The following is a 24,825-nucleotide window of genomic DNA, read 5'->3' on the forward strand; positions in this document are numbered from 1 at the left end:
TCTTCACAGGGTGCAACATTCAGTTCAGTAGGCTTAAAGAAAAAAGGCAGTACATGGTTGTATCAGTATTCTCTGTTACAGCAGAAAGCACTTAACTGAAAAAAATAAACTTCCTTGACTAAATTGTTCAAAGGGTGTTTTTAGGTGTGTGATCTTAAGCAGATGATCTTTCCATACTTCTTATTCCATTTTCTTCTATCAGTAGGGCAGCATTCCTCTCTGCCTCAAAGTCTGGAAATCTGGAGTACAAGCTCAAAGCTACTGTAAACAAGTTAAATCTGGTCCAAGGAATTGTTTCTTAATGCACAAAACTGAACCTCTTTAGAAGAGTAATTATTACCAAGACTTCCAAATTTTATTTTGGAAATGCATAGAGTGCAGAAGCATTTCCACAGTTCTTTTGCTGAAATTCAAATACATTTACAAAAAACAAACAAACAAACAAAAAAAACCCAATTGTGAAACACAAACAGTGAAGTTCATTCATTTAATTAAAATGAAAAACAGTCCACAGATTTAAAGGAGAACTTGGTCCACATTAATTGTGTAAATTTTGTTCTAGTCCATTCTATAGTGGAATTGATACTTAAACTAGTCTATGTTTTTGGAATAATTAGTTAAAGGAAGTGCTGTTATAATATCTCTAGAAAATAGTATGTAAATATACAAAACACCAATTCACGTTCTAAACTATTTTGAGAATCAAATCCTCCTTTAAAGAGAAATAATCTGTAGTCTACAATTGAACAATTAAATACAATGCAGAAACCCAGTGCTTCAGTGATAGTTTTTCCTACAATTTTTCTCTCAGTACTTTAAGTTTGAAAACCAATATAGTTTAAAATTAGCAAATATATAAATTTGGTCCGCAAAAATCTTGCAGCAGGTAGAAAAGAGAAATACATGTATTGCAAATTGATCTTATTCATAGCATCAATCTATAAAACTATGTATTATTTAGGAAAAAAATATGTTAAAAAAGATCTTATTTATAGGCTTAAACCTTGTCCCAACACCATATGGGCAGTGTACAGAAAATTTAATATTATGCTTAGTAAATGTAGTTTGTGAAAATGCCTTAGTATTTCTTGCTACTTTCCCAATAAATAGCAACACAGAGTTAAAAAACAATGTGCTACTATAGTGAACTTTGAATGACAATCCCAGAAAAACAAGAATTTAAACAAAATAATTCATAAATTTGAAATACATGCTTTCTTTTTAAATTAGACATTACCATTTTCTGTATTTTTACTATACATCTTCAGTGGGAACAGGTACACAGACTGTCACAGACTGAATTTGTTGGCAGGATTTTTCTATTGTCCCTCTATCAGATTCAACTCCATCGAATTCTAGTTGACTACTATTGGAATGATTTTTAATACAGTATTCTACTTTTCACAAACAAATTTCAATGAAAAGGGCATACGAGGTCTTAGAAGCACAAATGTTGTTTAAGGCAGAAAGTTAAATTATTGTCTATTAGTACAGGTAGAGTCAACTAGAAATAAAAATACTGAAAACAATTTCTTTTTATTGGGTTTTAATGGGGAGGGACCATAATTAAGGATTAAAAAAACTCACCTACCATATTGAACTGTTGCACATTCCCTCCTCCCTCAATTGTACAATTATATACAAATCTGCTGAACTTCCTCAAAATGAAGCAAGTCTGTGCTAAAAGAAAAGTGTCATTTTAGCAGCTTGATTCAAGAGTGGCAACCACTCTGCCAGTCTTGCGAACTTCTCTCTCCTTCTTTTGAACCTTTTCCTTCTGCTTTTCCAGTTTTTCTTGTGTTTTTCTAATATCCTTAATTTTTTTCTTTATTGTTGATCGGTCGTTTTGACTGGAAACTCCCAAAGCCTTTTGGGGGAGGGAAAAAAAGAAAAATACCTCATCACTGATTTTTCCAACAGCACTGTCAGCAGTGCTTGTGCATGAACAGTTTGTTACTCACTTTTCTGCAAGATAGTTTGTTTATTGGAAAAATAAGAACCTAAGTCCTTAAGAGCATTGTAAATGATCATATGGGTAACAAGGAAGGCAGCAAGGGCCCACATGCTTGTTCAGTTGTGAAACAACAGCTTCTGATTGTCCTTTACAAACATGTAGACACCTGAGAATTTCCAGCAAACAGCACACTACGTAGGAGTCTCAAAATATTTTTCAAGCTCTTTTTACACAAGAGGAATTTATATTCAGTAACTACTCTTTTATTTTAATATTAAGGACTTAAAAGTGTATTATTAAGAAGCATATTCAGTAAGTAAATAGTATCTTTTGATTTTTGATCAGCAGGTGGCGGTACCTGACTCCAAGTTACACACGGTACTTGCTCACACTCTGAGCTCTGAATTAAGTAAGCATCAACATCCAAAGTTCCCCAAATACAGACAGTAATTTGACAAACCAGTAATGAGTATTTCCTCTGTGCCCAAGGAAATATTTAGCAAATACAGAACACTCAGTGTTGCAGGACTATTCTAAAATGCAGATATGTTTTGGAGACTGAAGTCAGACTTTTCCCCCCCCCCCCCCTCTCTAAAATACTCTAATCCTGCTATCAATCACTAACAATAATTTGTCTTATGCCAGAATAGACTAATGAACCTCACTTTAATCACACATCTTGCCTATCCAAAATGGAGTCTGATAATCTAAGAAAAATTGAGTTTTCTAGCACTCTAAGGGATACATACCATGCAGTTTCCAAGAGGTGAAATGCAAAAAAAGGCTAAAAAAAATTATTCAGAATAATTTTTTTTCAGTAGGAGTAAAAAACAAAAACATTTAAAACTAGATAGAATTTTAACCTTCCTATCTAAAGAGGACATGTGGAAGAAAGAGATTTCTAAAACTGGGTCCTGCAGTTCTATGCATTTGAATTGGCTGGATCTTATTTTGATACAAGCTTAAGCCAAGACTGAGGACAGATGTATCAGGCCACTCTGGGGAATTATGCTTACTTTGAGTTCCTCAAGATGCAAACAAGGAATAAATACTTGGTATTTTTCTGATTAAAAATGGCTTGTCTTTAGTTGTACAATCAATTACTAAATTCTAATCAACTGTACAGTCTCCAAGTATTTCAAAAGCAAAACTCTATCCCTTAAACAGCCACGAAAGCAGGAAAATAAATTTTGTAGGTTAAAAAAAAAGTCCGAATAAGCAATGCAATTTATACAGTTACAATTTATCCCGGAATATTCACATACCTTTAACTTTTCACTGTCAAGCTGCATTAACTGCTGTCCATCTATGTTCATAGCTGTGAACTCCGTAATATACTGCTCCATGTTCATTCCCATTAACCAGTGGCATACTTGCTGGGTGGTCCAGTCAGAAATAGGTCTACTGTGCCATTGATTTTGTTTTCCTGTTGTTGTGAATTCATCATCTAATGCCTAACCAATTAGAAAAATCACCATAAGCAATGTTTGACTAAGTTGAATTCCAGTTGCCAATTGAGTCTGACTAAAAAAAAAAAAAGCATTTTGAAACACACTCCAGTTCCAAAAGGACTAATGTTCTTGAGATCACACTTTATAATCAGTTTGCCTAGGAGTTTACTATAAACGAGATGACACTACAACATTCAACACAAACCAAATCAGAAATAGTGACCATAAATGGTTTTCTCTAAGAAATCAATATAGCAAAGCATTCACTTAGTTTGATGTATCCTAACAATAAAAAAGCTTCCTCAGTTAGGGTAGCTCAATCCTGATGTTAGATACTGCCTCACATAGCACCAAAGAGAACCAAGTAGTGCTTAAACTGTGTTTTTGATTATTGTTAAGTGAAGGAAATCCAGAATAAAAGCAATTCTAGTAGTCAGTAAATCTGGTGATTGTTCCAGGTACAGTTTTACTAAATTTGATGCAGTTCTAAAAAGAGAGGACTATTTATTCTTTCATCTAATGCCTTCATGTCAACATTTTAGAAGGTTTGCCTAGCAGAAGAGCATTTCAGAAATTTAAGAGCTTGTAGCCTTCCAGTGAAAATATACTTTGCTAGCTCACAGAGCTTTTGAATTTCCCTGCTTCAATTTCAGTTGGCTTCTGAGAGGGAAAAGGTACTGCTGTTCATCCTGAAGCACTTCATCACAAAAGAAAAGCTCATAATTGAGTACAGGCTGCATTAGACTTGCAGACCACTCCACTAAGCAGCTTAACAAAGATACTGGCAAAACAGTGGAAAGTATGCCCACTTTTTCCAGTAAGCCTTACACATGGAAAGAAAACATAGAAATACGGATCTTTCTAGAGATGGGTTTGAGATGTGACCCTGTAAGTTTCAGGTCAACAACTACAGGTCCCAAGCAGAGGGTTCTCACAAAATCCAACTCCTTTGATAGAAAATGTGGGAGAGTTAACTGAATGTAACCAAATAATTATGACAATTACAAGTGAAAGATACAGATGTAAGCCTGTCATGCAACCTGATCATACAGTAAACTGGATCTGACAGCACTACATGGAACACACGTTTGAGGTGAAATAAATACAGTTTAAATTTCCAGTGTATCAGAGGACTTTGTATAATACTATTACAGTTTTGCCTTCCCTGCTCTGTGAAACAAAGGACAGTGGTTACATTAGTAGGCAAGTACAGATAAATAGGAACATGTTTGTAGAGCAGAACAGTTTGTGCTGAGATCCTAAAATCCTTAGCACAAGCATTTAAAAGGATTTTTTTTTTTTTAATTTTTTATTCCCAGTAACTCTAGTCTGGTCACACAGACTCAATGGCCACTAGCAGCTGAAAGGCACCAGGAACAATACTGGAACGCATCTGATTTGATTTCCAAGATAAATGAAATCAAGGAAGTAGGGACAATCAGGCAATTTACTTGAAAATTGAACTCCTAATGCAAATTAAAATGCTTATGCAAATATAACAAGCACGAACATATCTACCTTCCTGATGTGCAAAATAATACTTTTCACAAAATACTAAACAAGAGCTCCAGAAGAGCTTTTGCTTGAGTGCTCTATACAGCATCTGTATCAGACAACTGGGGCACAGTGAGGTTTTTTATATCCAAGCTATCAAACTTGGGATGCTTCATACAGAGAAAGAAAATTCACTGTATAAATTACTAAGGGAATTTCAAAATGCCCATATACTGTAAATCATTTTAGGTAATAGCATTCCTCAGCCTGATATTGTAATACAAAATATATATTGGTACCTTTTAATTTTGTCTCCTACTAGCAAGGGCTCATGAGTAATACATAAAGAATGAGAAACTTTTTATATCTCAGTTGTGTGTGGTCTACCAGCAGCAAGAAATACTAATATATATATTGCCACATACATATTATTTCTATATATATACACTTCTGTCCTTTAAGGAGGAGTGTGTATGTGTGTGTATATATCTATATATATCCTTTACACTGACTAATGTGCAACATGTTTTATTCCAGTTGGAACCTGCTCGTTAGTTTTATTTAATCTGTGCTAGCCATGCAACAGCTTTGCTTCTGTAATTTCAGATTATAAATACTGCAAGAAGGTGTACCAAAAACTGAATCTGTGATAAAACACTTAGACATCACATTTTCACTACTGCACATATGTATTTCTGTAAGTATTTTTTCAGAATATAATAGGAAAGTGAAAAGTGTAGAAGAGTAAGATGAAGAACACTGATTTCTGAGTAGCGCTTATTGGTCATTAAATAAGACCTCTACAGAAATTTTTTCCCCAATTGTTTATTGTCCTTCCAGAGGCAGAAGGCCTGTCCCAGGCTGTTTGTACAGCAGAGTTATAGTCCCCAAAGTAGCCACCACACACACACAAAAAAGGTCAGCTGCAAACTCGGAAAGCAGAACTAAAGCTACCTATAAGGTATGGAAGCATGAGAAAACCATGTGGTCCTGCATAAAAAAAGCAGGTGATTAAAGAAACAAGTACAGAAAACAACTAAAGACTTTAAAGATACAAATACAAAATCCAATAAAACACCGATGCCATCACACCACTGAACAGATGATAAAAAACGTTAGAAAGGTAGGAGGGATGACCAGCTCGCTTGCTAACCACTGCAAGTGGAGGTGCCTTTGCTGTAACTAGCTGAGTGCTAACAACCAACTCTGATCACCCTCCCCAAGCTGCCTGTTGAGTACCTGTCCAGTAGAGGCAGACTTGTCAGTGCTGCTCCTGTCTAGATTTCTAAGACTAGTTTCCATCTCCTGTCTACTAACAATTCCAGGATTGGTAGGGCAGCATGCAGTAGCCCACTCCTCAGGAAGCAGTGGTTGTTACACTGGCTGGTACGGTCCTTGCTGGACATTTATTAACCAATCTGAACAACAAGCACCAGTTAGAAATTCTACTTGTGAAGGGTTTAAGTTAAGGATTTGAAATATCCAAAATTGCTGTAAGATTAGTTTCTTATTTTTTCCTAGACCTCAATGTATTTTACTACTAATTAAGAAAGCCCAAGAACAGTCTTCATACACGCTGCTTTCCAAAAGAGAAACTGGTTTAGAGTTTACTTAAAATTATCCTCAGAACAGACCCTTGTAATCAATGCAATTACTGAAAAGGTATAAACAACTTCTATTGGTCATGCAGATAAGCAACATACGAACTAAAAAGAACACTACTAATCTATAACAAAAAACAGGCTTAAGTCATCACTTTACACATGCACTATTAGTAATAAACAACTTTCATTTGAGTTTCAGAACTAGTAGTTTACTGAAAGTTGTAACACTGATCAACAATACTGCTTTCAAGTTTTATGCAAGTTTTAGGAACACATATTCCATTCATGAACCATTCCAGAAAAAAAATGCAGGGAGTACTTGCAATGATAGATGCTAACTGGAGTTCCTCTGATTTTTATTAAATCTGTGACTGTCATCTCTGATAAAAATCTGCATTAAACCACTACTGAAACTTGTAAGCTAGTTACATGATTTTTGACACCCCAGACTTTTATGTTAGTGATTTAATATTTATAACATTGTTTGTAAGACTGAGCTGGCTTTCACTAAAGTCTGGTTTAAGATAGCTAATAACGAACCCCCACATTCATGAACCACCATTTAATTTTTTTCTTCAAAACATTATCACTACCATTTTGGTAAGCCTTCTAATTAATTTCTGGAAGATGACTTTGTTAATCTTTTAATGACTCCTCCTAGTCTATAAAGGATTTAACTTATAAAGATGCCCATCAGTTAAACACCAAATGAGGCAGTATGTCAGAATGTTACCAAAATGTAGATTTTACGTTTCAGCGGTAGCCAAGAGAGTTCTCCAGGGAAATGAACACTGACTTTAAGGTATCTAGTTTCTACCTATACATCAAAACCACCATATTCTACTTTTTTTTTTTTTTCCTTTTTTCTTGTGTTTGTTTATATTAAATTGTATGGTAAAACAAACCTGAACAGATGTGAAGGCAAGGTCAAAAATGCTTCAGTTTTCATTCACCCAGAAAGTTGCTTTAAATTAGTGGAACAGAAAGGTGTTATATTTAAAATTAGACCTGCATTTTGATCAGAGAGAGTTAATTCCAGTTTTTATGATATAACTAGGATCAGAACACAAAGGCTGATATGCTATCTAGTAGTCCATGTCCTTAGTTCAGAAACCGCTTACGATTCTTTGCCAGGCTTTTCAACATTAAAATACAGAAACAGCCATCTAGTTTCACATTACACAAATCTGTTTCTATTACACATGCTGTAGTGTGAACAACAACATCAACAAGACACATATACACACTTTGAAACTCACCTCATTTGAAGAGAAGGTTAAAGTGTGTGAACGACCTGACAGATTTGGTTCTGTCACTAACCCTGAAAGTTCACAACTTGGCTTGCTATGGTATGTATCATCTATGACAATTCTACTCTGCAAACAAGTGGAAATAATGTTTTATTAACTCACCCCTTGGAAAAGCAGGTCATAAGGTGACATTCTAGTAATTTTGTTTTATGGTTTAAAAAAAACAACTATGACTCAGTTATCTTTAGATCACATATAAAATGCACTCACTACTTCAAGCATCTGATTTGTATTTTGTTAAACTCTGAATTCAAAGACACAGCAACAAATTTAAAGCAATATCCCCCTTAAAAGCACCTTCTGTGGAGAATTGGTTGTAACCTGAAATGCTGTTGAAGTACATGAGGAAATACATGTGGTTACTTTTCCAGCAGGCATACCACACTTGGGGAGAAGCAATTTGAGCTTGATTTGGTGGAATTACTCATGCTGAGTTTGTGTTCAACTGAAACCTACACAAGCACTATGAACGGGCTTCAGAAGGCGCTTGTTCTGTTTGTGAGATAAAAATCAGTCCTAATTGTTTATAGTCATTAAAATTCCCATGGCACAGAAGTGCCCCCACAACTTAAATAGTTTCTGAATATGAGAACTATCAAACTACTGTAGTTGACAGTGAAACAAATAGGAGGTCTTTGCCTGACATATATTGAGGATTTGAATAGCAAGGAGCTTTTGGCAGCTTGCAGGTCAGGGATTAAATAGAGAATACAGAGGTTGCCTAAAGACAAGCTTTCCCAAAGCTTTAAATTCTGATTTAAGATACTGTATTGCATTGCTGTTCATTTTAACAGCTTCAATAAGGGTGGTGAAATACTGGAACAGGTTGCTCAGAGAGATGCTAGGTGCCCCATCTACCCTGACATTCAAGGTCAGGTTGGACAGGGTTCTGAGCAGCCTGATCTAATTGAAGATCTCCGTGCTCACTGTAGGGGGGTTGGATGAGATGACCTTTATAGGTTCTTTCCAACACAAACTATTCTATTATTTTGTAATTAAATTTTGAGGTGGCTGTATCTGAGGAACAGAATCATGTTATCTGAAAATTACCTTGATATGAAAAAGATACCATATAAAGTATATTTAGAAGTAGTTTTGTAATAAATGGACTGTATCAAGCTATGTAAAATCTTATTTATAGTTAAAGTACCAAAAGTGTAAAAACGGTATAATAAACTTGAACATTTTAGAAGTTAAACAATTACTCAAACGTCTTTATGTACGTTTTAACAGTTACTCTTCAGAAATCATGCAGTTTGACAGCCTGCACAAGTTATTTTCAAAACAGAAAATTCTTCCAAAATAAAAGATTTTGACCAATGTATTCTTTTAATAAATTAATAAAGTACTATTTTATTTTTTAATGTAACAAAGTAAAATTCAGGTTTGAATTATGACTAGTGTAATAACCATCATACTGAAAGAATGCAAAATCTTTATAGCATTTACTGTTTACATTCAGTTATACTTAGTCTTTTGTCTTTAAAGGAAGCTTTTGGATCTGTACACCTGACTTAGCATCTAAAAGCAGCAGGGTCTAGGTTGAAACTTATCCAGCAGCCAGTACTAGTACAACCTCAGGCAGGTTAACTGAAGCAGCCTGTGACTCAAGCTGAAGACAATGAAAACCACAGCTACTACACCTGAAAACTTGGCAGCAGTTTTGGTAAGAAAATCTTTCTAAAGAATACTAATGTAGGTTTCCCAGAGTATTTTCTAGTTTGATTAACTCAACTGCCATCTCAGAACCTGACTTCTTTGTTATTTTTCTTTAATGAGTGGAAAATAATTCTGCCAAAAGCTTGCTTCCTACTTTTGCCTTTCTAAAACTTATTTCTCAGCACTACTCTTTGTAGCCCATAAAAAGTGAGCAATTATTTCCCATTATTTTATCTATTTTTATCTCAGTATCTAATCAATTAACAACACTTGGTAAGGATGACATACCATATCCCTATATGCATAAATGATCAGAGATTCTAAGTTAAGGTGTTGTTAAATACATTTTTCTTCAGTAATTTATTTTGCTATAAGAGAACTATGTTTTTTGCAGTTGTCTTCATTGAGCACTTCTGTATTTGTATTCTGATTTCAGCTTAACCTGAACTCCAAATTTTCTAGATTATTCTGTTTCTGTTTTGGGGGTGGATATTTAATCTTTGCACTTCCTTTTACCCTGAATTACTGATACACATTTCGGGTCTTAAAAAAACTGGAAAAACCCCCAAAACCAAAATAACAAGGAAAAAATCACCACCACATCCCAACAAATAAAAACCCCCAATCCACAACTTGAGTTGTCCTGCTATGTTTTCATGGAGCATCTTACTGTACATGACTGGAAAACGGTATTCTATTGACTATGTAGCTCATTTTACTAATTACATTATACTGCAGGGATTTCTCCAGTCTTACACGTGTAGAAAGTACTACCAGAAACAACAGCATACCTTTTCTCAAATTAATTTCAACCCAAACTGAAAATCTATATAGGAGCTTTTCTTTCAGCCACCCTCAGTTCACTCTCTCTACCCTTGCAGTGTAATTGAGAACAATTCAGAAACAAAATTGTACAAAAAAAATAAGAAAGAGACAAGATGATACTTGAGCAACATATTTAGTGAGACCTTAGAAAAAATGTGAAGAAAACATAGCCAGAAGTAAAGCATCTCAGCACCAGTTGTAATGTTTTCTCCTTCCGCTGCTCCTATTTGATTTAAAGAAGTAATAATTTCCTTTTAAGGATTTAGAGCCAGTTGCAAAGATTTTTTATTTTTTAAGAACACAAAATTTGCATAGAAGTTTTATAGGTATGCTTCCTAAGATTTAAGGTACTAAGATTATAAACTATTTACACCAGGCTGTTCTTCCTTGCAACAAAAATGAAAGACTGTAGAAAAGATTACAGAAGCTAAATAACGCTCTGGAAAAATAATGAATATGAACAGTATTTATGTGTTTGTATTGTATCATTTCTGATACAATGGGACTAAATCAAAGGGCAGATAATGTAAGGGCCTAATTTAAGAACTGTGTAATTTAGAAATCTCATAAGGCTAAGCAGTCTACAAACCCTCAGATCATAGGACTTTGATTCTTGGTCCTAGTTTTCATGGGCAAGGAGAAGTTGATTCATTACTTTGTCCAATTACAAGTTTAAGACTAACTTCAGTATCATTTTAAGAAGACAAAATCCTCCTAGATGCAGTAATTTCAAGAGGCAAATTTGCAGAAACATGAAACAGTTAAAATGTAATTACATTCCTTACACCATAACTATTAAAACTTAACTACAGAAATTACACAAAATGTGAAAGACTCAGTACAAAAGTTATGATAGGGGTTTCTACTTTTACCTGCTCTTTAAGAAATACTTTCACCTGATCATATGGGACACTACAGATATAAAAAGCAGTAAGAACTATGACCTCAACATCAACAAAAAGGAGTATTCCTTCCTTAAATTCTGGGAAGGTGATTTTGTCCCTGCTGTTTAGTAACAAAGACTCACTGCAGAGTGGTCAAGCACATTTCTTTCTCAGTTTCAATGTCTTTTCATAGTGAAGTTTAACAGCCAAGGACTTGTAACTGCAGTGCAAACTTAAGGACATGTTAAGATCTACTAAGTTTAGCAATTCCAAGCAGTACTGTCGCATTAGCACTTTTATAAAAGACCCCAAATGTTGCAAAGTAAAAATAGTCTGACTTTGCAGAGACCAAGTATCATTTTAGGATCAATTGATGTACAAGAATCTGTTCTTTAAGAGGGTCAGCTTTCTACCATTTTACAAAGCAGGAATATAGCTGAGGAGCTGTATATTCTTCCAGCTGCTGGTTTGCAACTGGCACTAAACTAAGGAAAACAGCAGCAAACAGCAATTACATACTGGAGCATGAGAATGAAAAAAAAATAGAAAAAATAGCAGGCAAGGAACCAGCTGGAAGGTTAAAGTTATAATCAACTTGGATGAAGTATACAATGAGAAAAAAAGGTTATTATTTCAGGGCAACATGGAAGAGGAGAGAGCACCCAATCTGGAAAGATCTATACCTTTTTGATTGCCAAAAAGTGTCTATAGGAACAAATTATGGGGTGCTTAAGCCCATTATGTCTGTTTATAATAGGAATGCAGCAGTGGGTCTTCCACTATGCTCACAAAAATTATTTTAATTGGACAGAAAGGAGGAATAAAAAGGGGACGAATGTGGTCTTACGAACCAATGACTTTAAAAGCTAAACTACTAACTGTTTATCTATACAGAAAACATCTCTTAATAGCTTTGCTACAGCCTACTAAGAGATGCATCCTATTTAATAAAAAAACTGTACTGAAGTGTGCGCTTCTTCAACATGGATCCTATAGTCCCAAGATCCTTAGGTTATTTACAGAAACATCTCTTGGCCACTACATGCTTCAAAAGAAGCAAACGACTCAGGAGCTGTAAATACATGAGAGTGATAAGACCCTGGGCAGTATTCTGTAAAGTGTCACTCCACAGATTAAGAAGTTCCTACTGCTCTTCAGTTCCTGTAAGTAAAGTGTTGTATGGTTCTAAAACCACTTTCTGTAATTTTTTACAAACTATGTATGCAGACAGCTTACTCGTGTACTCCTTTACCAAGAAAATAAGGTAATTAAAAAAAAAAAAGTATTATAACTGCATTTTTGTGCAATCAGCATCTGGAAACATTAAAAGTCAACTTCTTGTTATCTGAAATCTCTGCAAAATGTGTGTGACTTCATGGACTACAACCTGACAAGTTTCTCTTCTGGATTTCTAACTCCTTGCTCTCTAGTAACACAAAGGTAAAGGAAAAAGTGAAAGGGCATTTTAAACAATTAACATGAAAAAAAGATGTGAAACTCAAGAACAAACCTAGCTTATGAGGTTACTCAAATAGCTAAAATTTTAAATCTGACAAAATCCAAATGAAAGATGAATTAAGTTAGTAAGATTGTTAGTATTACATTGAAGTAGCTTTTAATAACATATTTAATCAGTGCACACATTAAACTCCTTACGTTTTACAGCTATTTCTTTCAAATAGTTTAAACTGTAAAATATGATAACTGTATGGCTATAGCATAAACTGTGTAGCCTCACTCTTAAGATCTGATTAAAAGGATTTAAATTTTTGGAACATTATCAGTTACTCAGAAGCAGTTTCCTAGAAGACTTGGCTTTCAAAACTAAATTTGTTGATGAAAACCAGGACACTGTCTTCATCCACCTGTCTGGTACTCCACTCCTACCTACCAGTGTGGTAATAATTGGTTGGCCAACCGCCTTGGAAGCTGACCTCTATTTATGTACACTTTCTCCTAATGTTAGACTGTCTTAGACAGGGACACAGATTTGGTTTTAAAACTATACTGTCCTAAAGCTACTGTTACTTTTAGTGTTACAAACCAGTGAAAGAACATATCCTGTGATTGTTACTTACATGCTAATTCAGCCTGAATAGCCTCCACTGATGTTTCAACTGGACAGAGGGAATGGGAACATTCAGTGTCTGCTTGTGAGGGCTATAAAGTCTCAGACTTCTGCAGCAATGTTTGTAAGAGGTGATGTAGTCAAGGACTAAGTCATCAAGCTTCAACATACTAAGCACTGATGTTTTCACTTTATCAAGATGCAACACTTAAATATTCAAAGCACAGATTAGTCAAATTAGTAGGATCTTTACCTTGCTTCTGTTCTTCTCTTGACCGTGTTCACAACTGTCCTGCCCACTCTGAGTAACATGCAGGCTGCTACTAGAAATCTGAGGCTCTTTATGGCTGTCTCCAAACCAAGAGAAAGGCATGCAAGTAGGAACAGGGGAATCCGAATCTGATGCAGACAGATTGTTGCCAGAGTCATCCAGCAGTTCTCGGGAACCTCTGAAATAAGTAGATTAAATTGTATTTAAACAACAGCAAAACACCTCACCCCCCAAACAGACAATCTCTCCAGAAAACAACAGCAAATTCAACACACACTCCACTAATTTTTATGAGCTTCACAGCACAATTTATATTTAAAATTAAAACTGCTACTTGCCTTTAAATATCCATGCAAAATAATTTGATTTTTTGAACAACAAAAATGTAACTACTCTTGCAGTTTTTCACACAGCAATTCAATAATTTCAAATAAAAGCTGCTAATTTAATTTACTGAATGTTCATCTTCCTAAGCAAAATACAGTTTTAATATTTAAGATAGGATGCAACATGTTAATCTTATGACCCACTTCAAAATAAAGCCCTGCTTTACTGTTTCCTCTGTACTACTCTGTATTTTTCTTACTTCATGAAATCAGAAGGTGATCTCCACATCATTATATTCATCTTCATAGAATTTTGCCACTTTTGTACTCGAATGTACTTTAAGGTCAAACAGTGATTATAGTTTTAAATAAATTCTTAGGTTAAAATTTTTAGGAATACAGCATGTATGCATTAAACAAACAAAAAAAACCAAAACAACTACCTGCTATCCAGAGAACCTCTTAGATTTTCTTTTTCCTGTTTCTTGCCTTTGCCCCCAGATTTCCGTAATCCACTGAAGTGAAAAAACACAACTTTCATAAAGTGTTCATATTTATATGGTGCAACATTTTTTAATCAGCAACAGCAAGCTAGTTTTTATACTCATTTCCACAATAACAAAAAGCTACATTTATGTTGTCACACAAAGCATGATTTTACAGATTATGCATGCAATTAAAAATGTACTGTTGTTCGTATTTTAAGAATCATAACAGAATTATGAAAGTACCTTTCAAAGACCACATACAATCAAAATAAATACAGAAAATGCCCACAGAAACTTAACATAATGTGGATACAACCAAGAGAAAGAACACAATTTTATTGCTATATAACATTCCTATGCAATGCTGAGTGATTTGATCAAAGTGACTAATTACACTCTCTGTGTGCGAAATAAGCTATAATTTTTTACGTTACAAACTATGATTTATTTGTTGCAGTACCAGTCTGAGGCTTTGATGTTAGCTGGCTTCAACAAGTTTTATACCTGGCTCCAAAGGAGCAAGGCTTATTGCAGAATGTAGCAACTCTTCTCTCAGACCCCCAGAGTACAGTTACCACACTACATTTCCAAATAATACGCAGCTGGCACTTTGTTTTTTACCCCTGTTCACTATGTCATTTTCTACATGAAAATCAGAAATCCACTCATCAGTGTTGTTCACCTCCAAGACACAGATCAGCAAGCAGCTGCTATAACCAAGCCCTATGGAACATCATCTTTCCTGTAGAAGGAACTAAGGCAAGACAGGTATCTATTTTAGACTGTAATGCCAGCAGGACATTAGAGTCCAGCTTCAACAATATTTTGGCATAAAACTATGCCTGGATATACAATATGCAAAATAAAGAAAACGTGTATTCAGATAAAAGCTGAATAACCCCAAGAAATTCTTTAAAGGGAGAAAAAGAACAGATTAATAAAAATGTAGCAGAAACATGAATGCAACATTATGAATACAAGATGAAAAAGTATCTGTCCAGTGGTGCTGCTACAAAGTAGCATTTCCTCAACATTTTTTTATTTAGAGAACATGATACTCCTTCTTCAAAAGTAACACTAAAACCCATTTATTTCCAAATGAACACACGTAAAATCTTACCCAAAATCTGGAAATCTTCTTTTGGACTTCCCTGATGTTGTTCCTTCATTTGTTTCTACTGTCCTGTCTTCATTTTTCTTTTCTTCTGCTTTTCATAGAGGGGTGAAAAATAAAAATGTTATTTCTAAAAGTATTAGTGAGTTTCAAGTACTTATGATGACAGTTCTAAGTAAATATGTAAAACCTGAGTAACAGCACTAAAATTCTCATCCACAGACGCAGCTACTCGCTGAAAATATTACAACCATATCACATAAGTTATTCTCTATGGCATCTTTCCACCTTCCTGGCTGTGTTGTACAATTGAAAAATGGCAACACAACAGTTGCTTATGACAGATCAAAATAATGCTTTTGATGAAACTTACCACAGCATTTTGCTTCAATGAATTACAAACAAAAGATAGTTTAAGATAAGTTTAGAAAAATTACCTTTTTGTTTTGCAAAATGTCAACTTCAAAATACAGCAACTAGATAACCAGATAAGACGCGTGGAAGAAGCTCAGTTTTAAAGCAACAGTTGAACAAGTACAGCATTTAGTAATTGTTTATTGTGCTTGAAGATGTGCTTTTTGTATTTTTTTCTGGTTCAGTAGCTAGTCCAGGACAGCTACTTGGAACACTACATTTGCAAGCTGCTAGCTCCAGGAAGGGTGCCTAATCAACATGATTGCTAGTACCTGGAGAGCAGACAGATCCTAACAAGCGGAGTTTCTTGGAAACAGTACAGAAACTGTAACTCCTTCTAAAGAAATCATGGGGACTTGGAAGCTCCTCCAAGATTCTTGGTGTTCTCATAACTGGAATACAACCTGCTAGGATCCATTTTTTCACCAGAGGGAGCATGTTCAATTCCAACTGCTCAATTAGTAAGTGAACTTAACTGACAGACTTTAGGATCACACTTCACTACCTCTTCCCAATGGACTGTAACAGATTACAGGAAGTCCTGAATGTATTTCCTTTTAAATTCTCCAGCTACTAGATTACTTTTTAAATAATTGAAATATCGCAAATTGGCTGTTTCATAACTACACTGCCTATGAAAGACCCGCAGACCACTTTTTGTGAGACAAAGTAGGCTTTAAGTTCTGCATTCAAGACAACTCCAGAAATGAAGTAAGATACACAGATGCCTTCAAGAAACATAAAAACCAAAAAACATGGTTACTACATAAAACTGAGGACAACTCCCCACCACCCCATCAGCTAATAATCCTTCCTGAAACAGAATGTTTATCTCAAAGTGTACATGCTGAACAGTCAGGATAGTCAAGGGTTTTACTTTGTGTCTTGTTTTTTTGGGGTTTTTTTTGGGCATATCTGATCAATCATTTCTGATGAACATCAGAATTTTCTCTCATTACTTAACCACTCTTTCTAAACATGTAACAGCCAATGAATTACAGCTACCAATTAAAATGTTTATTTTTCCTGTCAACTTAAAATTAATTCTTCTGGTTCTGTATTTAATACTGACATTTGCTTCTACCTCTTTTTCCAGAGGTAGTATTTTAGGAAAAGAGGCAATTTCTAAAATGCAGTACAATAGTTTAAAATATAGACCATGACTGGATGGGAGGATAACAGAAAGGATTGTTTTAATGAAATAATAGGTAGATATTTAAATTCAGTTACAAAGCAACAACCTAGCAGAAAGTAATATTTAGTGTAATTTTGCCTACAGAGAGCAACCTTTCAACACTAATCCTTATCTTTCATGTACTGCATTAATTAGCTCTTTCAGTGACTCTGAATTTTAAAAAATAATTGCAATACTTCAGCCAGCACAGAAGATTGTAGAAAAGAAAACAAACTTTTATGTACTTGTTGAGATAAGGTTTGTTGGTTTTTTTAAGAAAAACAAGCAAAACAAACAAGAGCTGGGGTAGAGGTCATTCTTGTTGAAGACTTTATAGAAATACATAGAATGAGGAGAGTATAAAACAAATCCTGATTCAAGGTATTAAAAAGAACGTTTTGTCCAAGCTGTACAGAAAAGGCAGCAAGTATAATTTGCCTTTAAATATGGTACTAGCTGACTAAAGGAAGTATCAAGAATTTAAAATATTTTATCTGATACCTTTTTCAATCATTCAAAAGAAAAATGCCAAATATTTATATCAAATAATGATTAGTAGTGACTAGGATTATTATACCTTAAACCTTTCCTAGTGAGAAGTATCCTAAGAGGGCAAGATGAACAATGCAGTAATTCCCATAATATTCAGAATCCATATCTTGTTTAAACACCTGGATAACATCTGGAAGCACAAAGCCAACAATGATTTTTTCTCTAGGAATCAGGAAATCAGTTAAACTGACACTGATACACTGCCACTTCCAAGCCTAGTGTTTTGCAGAAGTGTTTCAGGACCTTTGCTGATTACCCACAGTCGGGACTTGGCTCCCCCTCTAGCTTACATCAAGGCAGGCAGACTCTCCAGATTTATAGGCTTGAGCTTTTACCAAACTGACTTAGACCTATTCCTTTCTTCAACTCTTCAACCAAACCATTCATTTTGCAAGCACCTCTTAGATTCTTGGTGCTATAAATTATTTTAGAAATGCTGAGTTTTTGTAGGAATTTGGTAACTTGCTGTAGATGAAAAAATAAAAAGATAGATAAGCATATTTCAGAACATACTACTGTTGTCCCAAAATCTTCCAGTACGTAAAAACAGAATCCAGTGACCTTGCATACTTAATGCTAACTTCAAACTTTCCTGAAGAATTAAAAAGTGGTTTTAGAACAAGTAATTAGTTTTGCAGTCAATTCATTTTCCCCTCAAAGTAGTTTATTGTTCATTATTATTTTATATCTGTAATCTGTAATACTTTAATCCTGAGGGATTAAAATAATAATAAACCCTTAAGTCTTACCCTTGGCCTCTTTCCCTTTCCCTTTGGCTTCTTTTTGCTTCACATTCTTGGGATACCCTTGAGGAGAATTTGGAGACATCCCTTCAGGAGGAGGTGAACGGGTGGTGGTTGTGCTATTTTCGTTGTTCGGTTTGTGTACTGGAGAAGAGTGTGTGGAAGCAGAAGGACTTGACCCTAGAGGACTTTCTGTGCTTTCTGTTTGTTCAGGCTTTTCACTCTTTCGATCTATGTCATCCAGGTGTGGGAGGGTGGCTTTTTCACTTGTTTCTAAGGTCTTGGTTAGGTACACAGTGGAAAGTTCTCTGTTGAGAACAGTATCTTCTGAATCCTCATCCTTCAACAAATTCAAAAGTTATTTTATGATGACATGACATATAATTTGCTATCTGATCTTCTACTAGGATGCAAGGATATGCTATGCTACACAGAAACTTCCTCAGTTCAGAGAATTTTAACTTAATCACCTGTAGATACCATCTAAAGCACATGGAATTGGTATTTATAGGCTTCCCTTTTTCTACCCTTATACAAATCTTCCTGCACATCCCAAATAATGTTTTTCTAACCAAGTCAGTTCTGGTACATCTTGGCCATTCCAAGTCAATTCAACACCTTCTTAGACTGATAGTTCAATCTTCTTCCTCTATGACAGACTCTCATGTGTCAACTATATATACCTCAGTTCTTTACCTGTTTTCCAGAAACTGTTAGAACATTTTACTGGTATACTTTTCGTGGACTTCAACAATTATTTATGGAATAATCAAGCATTTCATAAATGTTTAGCGTCTGAAGAAATTTGGTAACTAACTTATTTCAGATGGAGAAATGATAAGATAGGTAAGGATAATTCTTAACATACGACTGTGACTATATGAAAATCTTTCAGTAAGTTGAATACAACAAGCTTACATAGTTCAAATTAACTGTGCCACAAAGAACAAGTCAGAGACCAAGAGAAACCTTATAGTGGCCTTCCAGTACCTGAAGAGGGCCTACAGAAAATTGGAAAGGGACATTTTACAAGGGCATGCAGTGACAGGATGACGGGGAACGGTTTTAAGCTGGAAGAGGGTAAATTTACATTAGATGTTAGGAAGAAATTATTTCCTATGAGGGTGGTGAGACACAGGAACAGGTTTTCCTGAGAAGCTGTGGATGTCACCTCCCTGGCAGTGTTCAAGGCCAGGCTGGACAGGGCTTTGGACAACCTGGTCTAGCGAGAGGTGGCCCTGCCCTTGGCAGGGGGTTTGGAACTAGATGATCTTTAAAGGTCCCTTCCAACCCAAACCATTCAGTGATCACGTATGTGGTATGAACCTCAATGGGGTTTTTCACTTGATATAGTATAAAAATATGATGCTTTGACAAGTCTGAATGAGGCACAGGCACCACTTCACAACTGCAAACACAGACAACATTTAACATACATTCAGGCTCCTAAATGCATAATTATCTACCAATATCAGTACCTGTAGACTGGCAGTCTGTTGTCCAGCCTCAAGAGATTCTTTCAGCTTCAATCGAGAAGGTGGCTGGCGCTTTACTTTCAAAGCAAGCTGAGCTTTTGCTTTGTGGGCACTGGTGTCTAATCTGGGAGTATCCCTGATAAAAGCATCAAAATCTGCAACAAATATGTACTTCTTTTAAAAACACCCAACACTGGTAGGCAAGTTCTCCAACCCACTGCCCAGAATAATATTCCAAAGTGAAATCAGAATGTTAAATCTATCTGTTAATCATTACTATATGAAAATACTGTTTTATGTAATACAATATTTTAACATATTGTGATAGCAATTTCTAATAAATTTAACATACACTTCTACCCAATTTCCTCCCTTTATAAAATTAAAATCCAAAGTATAACTGTACTATGGCTTGAAAACTGAGTTTTATTCTCAAATAGATGAGCATTTGTGCCAAAAATGTACTTTCCTGTCCTTGTTCTTTAAGATAGAAGCTCTTTACAAAGCATACAAGCATCTATCAAATATTTTGAAAATATGCTTCTCATTTGAACCACCATCTGATATTTTGTAACATTGTAAGCAGAAAATTAAAAGGCAAATGAAAAAAATTCATGATTAGTTTTGCTGTAAATAATTGATTTTCAGCTATGGGATTTTAACTGTTGTATCTCAGTTTTGGTCCCACTAACATTATTGGTTTCACTAACAGAGAACCTGAGGAACAGTGAAGATGGATCTCTCTCCTTCTATCTCCTCGTTTCCACAGCATTTAAGAAATACTTTCCTATCATACTGAAAATTATAGGGGACCTAAACAAAAATACCCATGCTGGCTGTATCTGGTCCAACATTTACCCAGTCAGTACTCAATAGCAAACTCTTAACTTCTTTTAGCAAGGAAAACACATGACACACATAACAACTCCTAATTTTTCTTAAATGCAAATAAAAGATCCTATAACCTACTTACCAGAAAATAACATATCTGAAGAATTCAGTCTTTCTTCTATTGATTCTGTTTCTTTTTCATTTTCTCCTCTCATGTTTGACTGCTCATATTGGCCTGGACTTTGACAGCCATCCCCAAGTAAACTGCCACCTCCAAACTCATGTGGCATCCTCTCATATACTTTCAATTTACTTTCAAGATCTGAAATCTGCAAGAATTAAAATTCAGGAGTGAGGTACAACTCTCCAATAATGCAGAAGTCTATTTCAAAATATAATACTGCTTTACTTTTTCCTGATATATTTTCAGCTGTTCTGCATATTTCTGGTCTCTCTCTTCAAGTAGCCTTGTGTGATCCTCCTCTTTTTTCATAAATTCTATTTCTCTGGTGAAAGAAATATACACATATATGAAACAGTAATATGTAAAAATATAAAAAATACATAAAACAGAAATATGCACACCTGCATTTACTAAAAAGCATTGTTATTAAAGACTGAAAATTTGTTTTCTACAAAGTTATAACCATCCCTACCTTCCAAAGTGGCAAGTTGCATGTATGTTTAAATCATTAAATACATGCATGACTCTTACGATTACATTGTACCCTTTTCCACAAAGATACATGCACAGACAGTATTTTCCTTCCAAAAGCTATGGTAGAATTCTTTATAGGAAAACAAACTGCATTTCAGGTTCCTACTTGGTTCATCCTACAGAAATTGCAATGGGTGGGTTTTACAAAAGGAAACCATTACTACAAGAAAGAAACAAAAATACAAGCTGCAAGTGAGATGGAATAACACACAAAACCAGAAAATAAGTGTAAAACACCTATAGGAAATGCAAAGCCTTCAAAGACAGCCAAAGGAATAGCAGGAATGTGCTAGTGAGGGAGTGGAAACTAGCATGTTAGCAGTTGTATTAACATTCTTTTGAACTTCATGCAGATAAGCTTGGGAGAAGGGGGGGAATGGAGACCTTTAAAAAGCTCACCAAACAGCATGAAAACACACTGAAAAGTAACATCTAATAAGCAAGATTATCTCTACTAAAAACCCCAAGCCTATTAACATATTGCAGATACTATCTTCATGCTACCATTTTGATGGCCTAGATACATACCCTAAGCTTATTTTTTCTCCAAATTTCCTTTTACTTCCCCTACAAGATACAACTCCTAACTCAGACTGAATTACATGTACCTGGCTTGCATTTTATAACCTTTGATGCCTACCCTATCCAGAATATTTAAGTTGGTCATCATGAACAGCAAAAGGGACTGCCAAATACATCATGCCAAATTTCAAGTAGTCCTCCCAAAAGTATAGACACATATTTTTTCCTAAGCTTAGATTTAAAAGCAGCATAAAAATGTTTGGAGAACCTGTCCAAAACCTGATGACTTAAGGTACGAAAGAATTTATTGTGAATAGCCTGCTGCTTTTGTAAACTCAGACATATGAAAAGAAAGTGTGTTAAACAAATCCTAACTCTAGGTATTTCTGTTACTTTTCCCCATAATGTACAAGACATACAAGCAAGAAATAGAGATGTGGTATTTTGGGGTACTTACTTTTGTTGGTAATCTTTCAGCAATTTCTTGGCTTTGTTGTATTTCTTTTCAAGAGCATCACATTGTTCCTGAGTTTCTTTAAGATGCTCATTTATCGTTTTGCATAAACTCTGTGCCTCTAACCAGTAGGTCTCTAACTTCTTGATTTTCTCTTTGCTTTCTTCTAAGTTTTGCTGAAGTTGGGCTCTACTCAGTTTCCACTCATTTTTTTCTCCTTCAACTGTTTTTAACTGAAAAGATTAATACTTAAGGAATTAGTCTAAACTAAAAGACTAAATAAAAACCTCAGAGTGAACCCTCCTTGCCTTTTGTCTTGACCCATGAGCTTCTAGTTGGCCTTTGTCCTTCCCATCCCACAGTGTTGTGTATGCGTGTCTGTGTGTCTGTGTGTGGTGGGGAGTTGAGTGAGCAGCCGTGTTTGTTGTCATTTTAGACCCAAATCACAATATCAAGTAAGAAAAGTTCTATCCACTAAAAATATTCTCGTGGTTGGGAGCCTGTTCCATAAAGTACTATACACAGTTCTACTCTAAGCATTAATACTGAAGCATTCATTTTATAATGGCACAAGAGGTATTGTGGGGTTGGGTTTTGTTTGTGTTTTGTGCGGATTTTTGGGTTGTTTTGTTTGGTTGTTTTTTTCAATCGAGAACAGCTCTTCAGCTTAGAAATGCCAGTCTAGCATAACACAGAGTACAGAGAGCCTGAGGCCCAGAAGAGATTGCAGTCTTCTGCATTCAGCCTACCATCGGTAAAATTCGTACAAACAACACAACACAAAAGAGTAAGATTCTTTGAAAACTTACTTTCTCCTTCAGTTGATTCACTTCAGCTATTGTTACTGCATGTTTTAGTTGTAGCTGAAACAAACAAACAAATTGTATGAGGACAAACAAAATGACACTTGCAATGCTAGTTTTTAGTCCATTCTTCATTCAACCAATCAGAAAACTACAGAACACCTACATTTCAAGGGACATTTACCAGAAAGGTTTACTGGTGATGTTGGGAAGACAAACGCAAAACCATGAGACAGACATGAATGAGATTACATCTAAATCTTACAATGTTCAGATGCTCCTCAGTGTATCACAAAGAATATTTAAGAAGCTGCTACCACACCTCTTTAAATTTAAGAAGAGATTGTGCTGAATCCATATCCAGTGGTAAACAGATATCTTCATTTTCAGGAAGTTCAAAAACTTCTACAGATTTTCCATGTAAATGTGACTCATACGTCTCGTCGTCATCATCATAGTCATCATCCTGGTTAAATGGGAAAATCACGACATTCTGTAACACACGCAGCAACAAAGGCACACAAACCAGAAATCCAAACAGTTGCAAAACTTTTATCAACTAGTAACTATTCCTCTTTCATTTCTTATACCTACGATAAGTTTTAAAGATGATTTGTAAATACCTTCATCAAAGTTCCTCAAAAAAGGGCTAAGTAAGCTATGCACAAAACAATCACACACAGCTGATACTTACACGTATATTTGGATTATTGATAAACTGGAAGTATAGCAAGTAGTGATAATCGTGTCTCTTAATAACATTAATGTATAAATGTTGTGTTTTCTGATGCTTGGGTTTTTTTTTCCTGTTACTCAATTTTTTTTCTTCAATTTGATTAAAAAACCCATTTATTCCATTTGTAGATTTTATTGCATGTAGCAGTTTCCATGTACTTTTAAAAATATCCAAGGATGTATGATGTTTTACCTGCTCTGTATCATCATGAACATAGTGCTGCTCATACAGACACCTCTCTTGCTCTAAGGTCTCACTAATGAGGCGGGCTACTTCACTCTGAGTCCCTGGCTTTTCTCTCCCAATCAGAAACCTGCAGAAGAAAAACAAAGCACCTTACAGCAAAAACCTTAAGAAATGCTTAAAAGATTAGTTTGCCATATTGTTGCCTTCAATGATGTCTTTGCGAAGCTTTCATATTATGGCTTTGTATTCTCCATTAATGAAAAATGACAAAAAGAAATATTATTTCATAGAAAACTGACCTACCTCACTGTGCCTTTGGTGTTTTTTAATACAGTTGCTGCAAAGAACTGAGTAACTCCCACTAGACTTATGCCATCAACCTCAACAATCTGATCATTTACTTGAATTCTGCAAAAAATAGAAATGTTTCAATAAAATTATGGACTAACAGATTTTTGACATGCCAAGTATCACTTAAAACTCACTAGTATTCATAAAGAGAAATTATAAGTCCCAAGAAATGAAGTGCTTAAAAAACAATCTCCTGAGCCTAAGTTACTATGCAGATTGCCAATTAAAATTTACACAGTATTTGCTGTGACATTCTTAATGCTATTTATACAGTGACAGATGTCCTGGGGTGTCAATGTGATTTTGTGGCACTTTTATACAAGGGCACATTCTCAGCTTTTCTCTTATATGCTGTAAGCAAACCAACACTTATTTTGCAAAGATGTCCTACATTAAAGAAAAATACTGTTAAAAAAAA

General features: G+C 35.1%; 1 protein-coding gene across 5 annotated transcripts in view; it reads right to left on the reverse strand.

The window, feature by feature from the left end:
- Positions 1-333: 333 nt before the first annotated feature.
- The window catches only part of LOC127386306 (neurabin-1-like), a 39,609-nt gene continuing 15,117 nt past the window's right edge, over positions 334-24,825 (reverse strand). The window contains exons 5-19 of one of the 5 annotated variants that reach the window (XM_051623143.1): positions 24,360-24,464; positions 24,063-24,183; positions 23,457-23,600; positions 23,141-23,194; positions 22,335-22,564; positions 21,047-21,143; positions 20,780-20,966; positions 19,810-19,961; positions 18,338-18,671; positions 15,455-15,539; positions 14,290-14,361; positions 13,503-13,698; positions 7,763-7,879; positions 3,220-3,408; positions 334-1,867 (exon numbers count right to left, since the gene is read on the reverse strand). In XM_051623143.1, the coding sequence (XP_051479103.1) occupies positions 1,700-1,867; positions 3,220-3,408; positions 7,763-7,879; positions 13,503-13,698; positions 14,290-14,361; positions 15,455-15,539; positions 18,338-18,671; positions 19,810-19,961; positions 20,780-20,966; positions 21,047-21,143; positions 22,335-22,564; positions 23,141-23,194; positions 23,457-23,600; positions 24,063-24,183; positions 24,360-24,464 (2,251 nt within the window). In that variant the 3' untranslated portion in view covers positions 334-1,699. Of the gene's footprint in view, positions 1,868-3,219; positions 3,409-7,762; positions 7,880-13,502; positions 13,699-14,289; positions 14,362-15,454; positions 15,543-18,337; positions 18,672-19,809; positions 19,962-20,779; positions 20,967-21,046; positions 21,144-22,334; positions 22,565-23,140; positions 23,195-23,456; positions 23,601-24,062; positions 24,184-24,359; positions 24,465-24,825 lie in introns of those variants that run through there. The other 4 variants (XM_051623142.1, XM_051623146.1, XM_051623144.1 and 1 more) reach the window with 4 other exon arrangements.

This window comes from Apus apus, chromosome 6 (genome assembly GCF_020740795.1).
Source record: "Apus apus isolate bApuApu2 chromosome 6, bApuApu2.pri.cur, whole genome shotgun sequence".
In the NCBI taxonomy this organism is placed as follows: Eukaryota; Metazoa; Chordata; class Aves; order Apodiformes; family Apodidae; genus Apus; species Apus apus.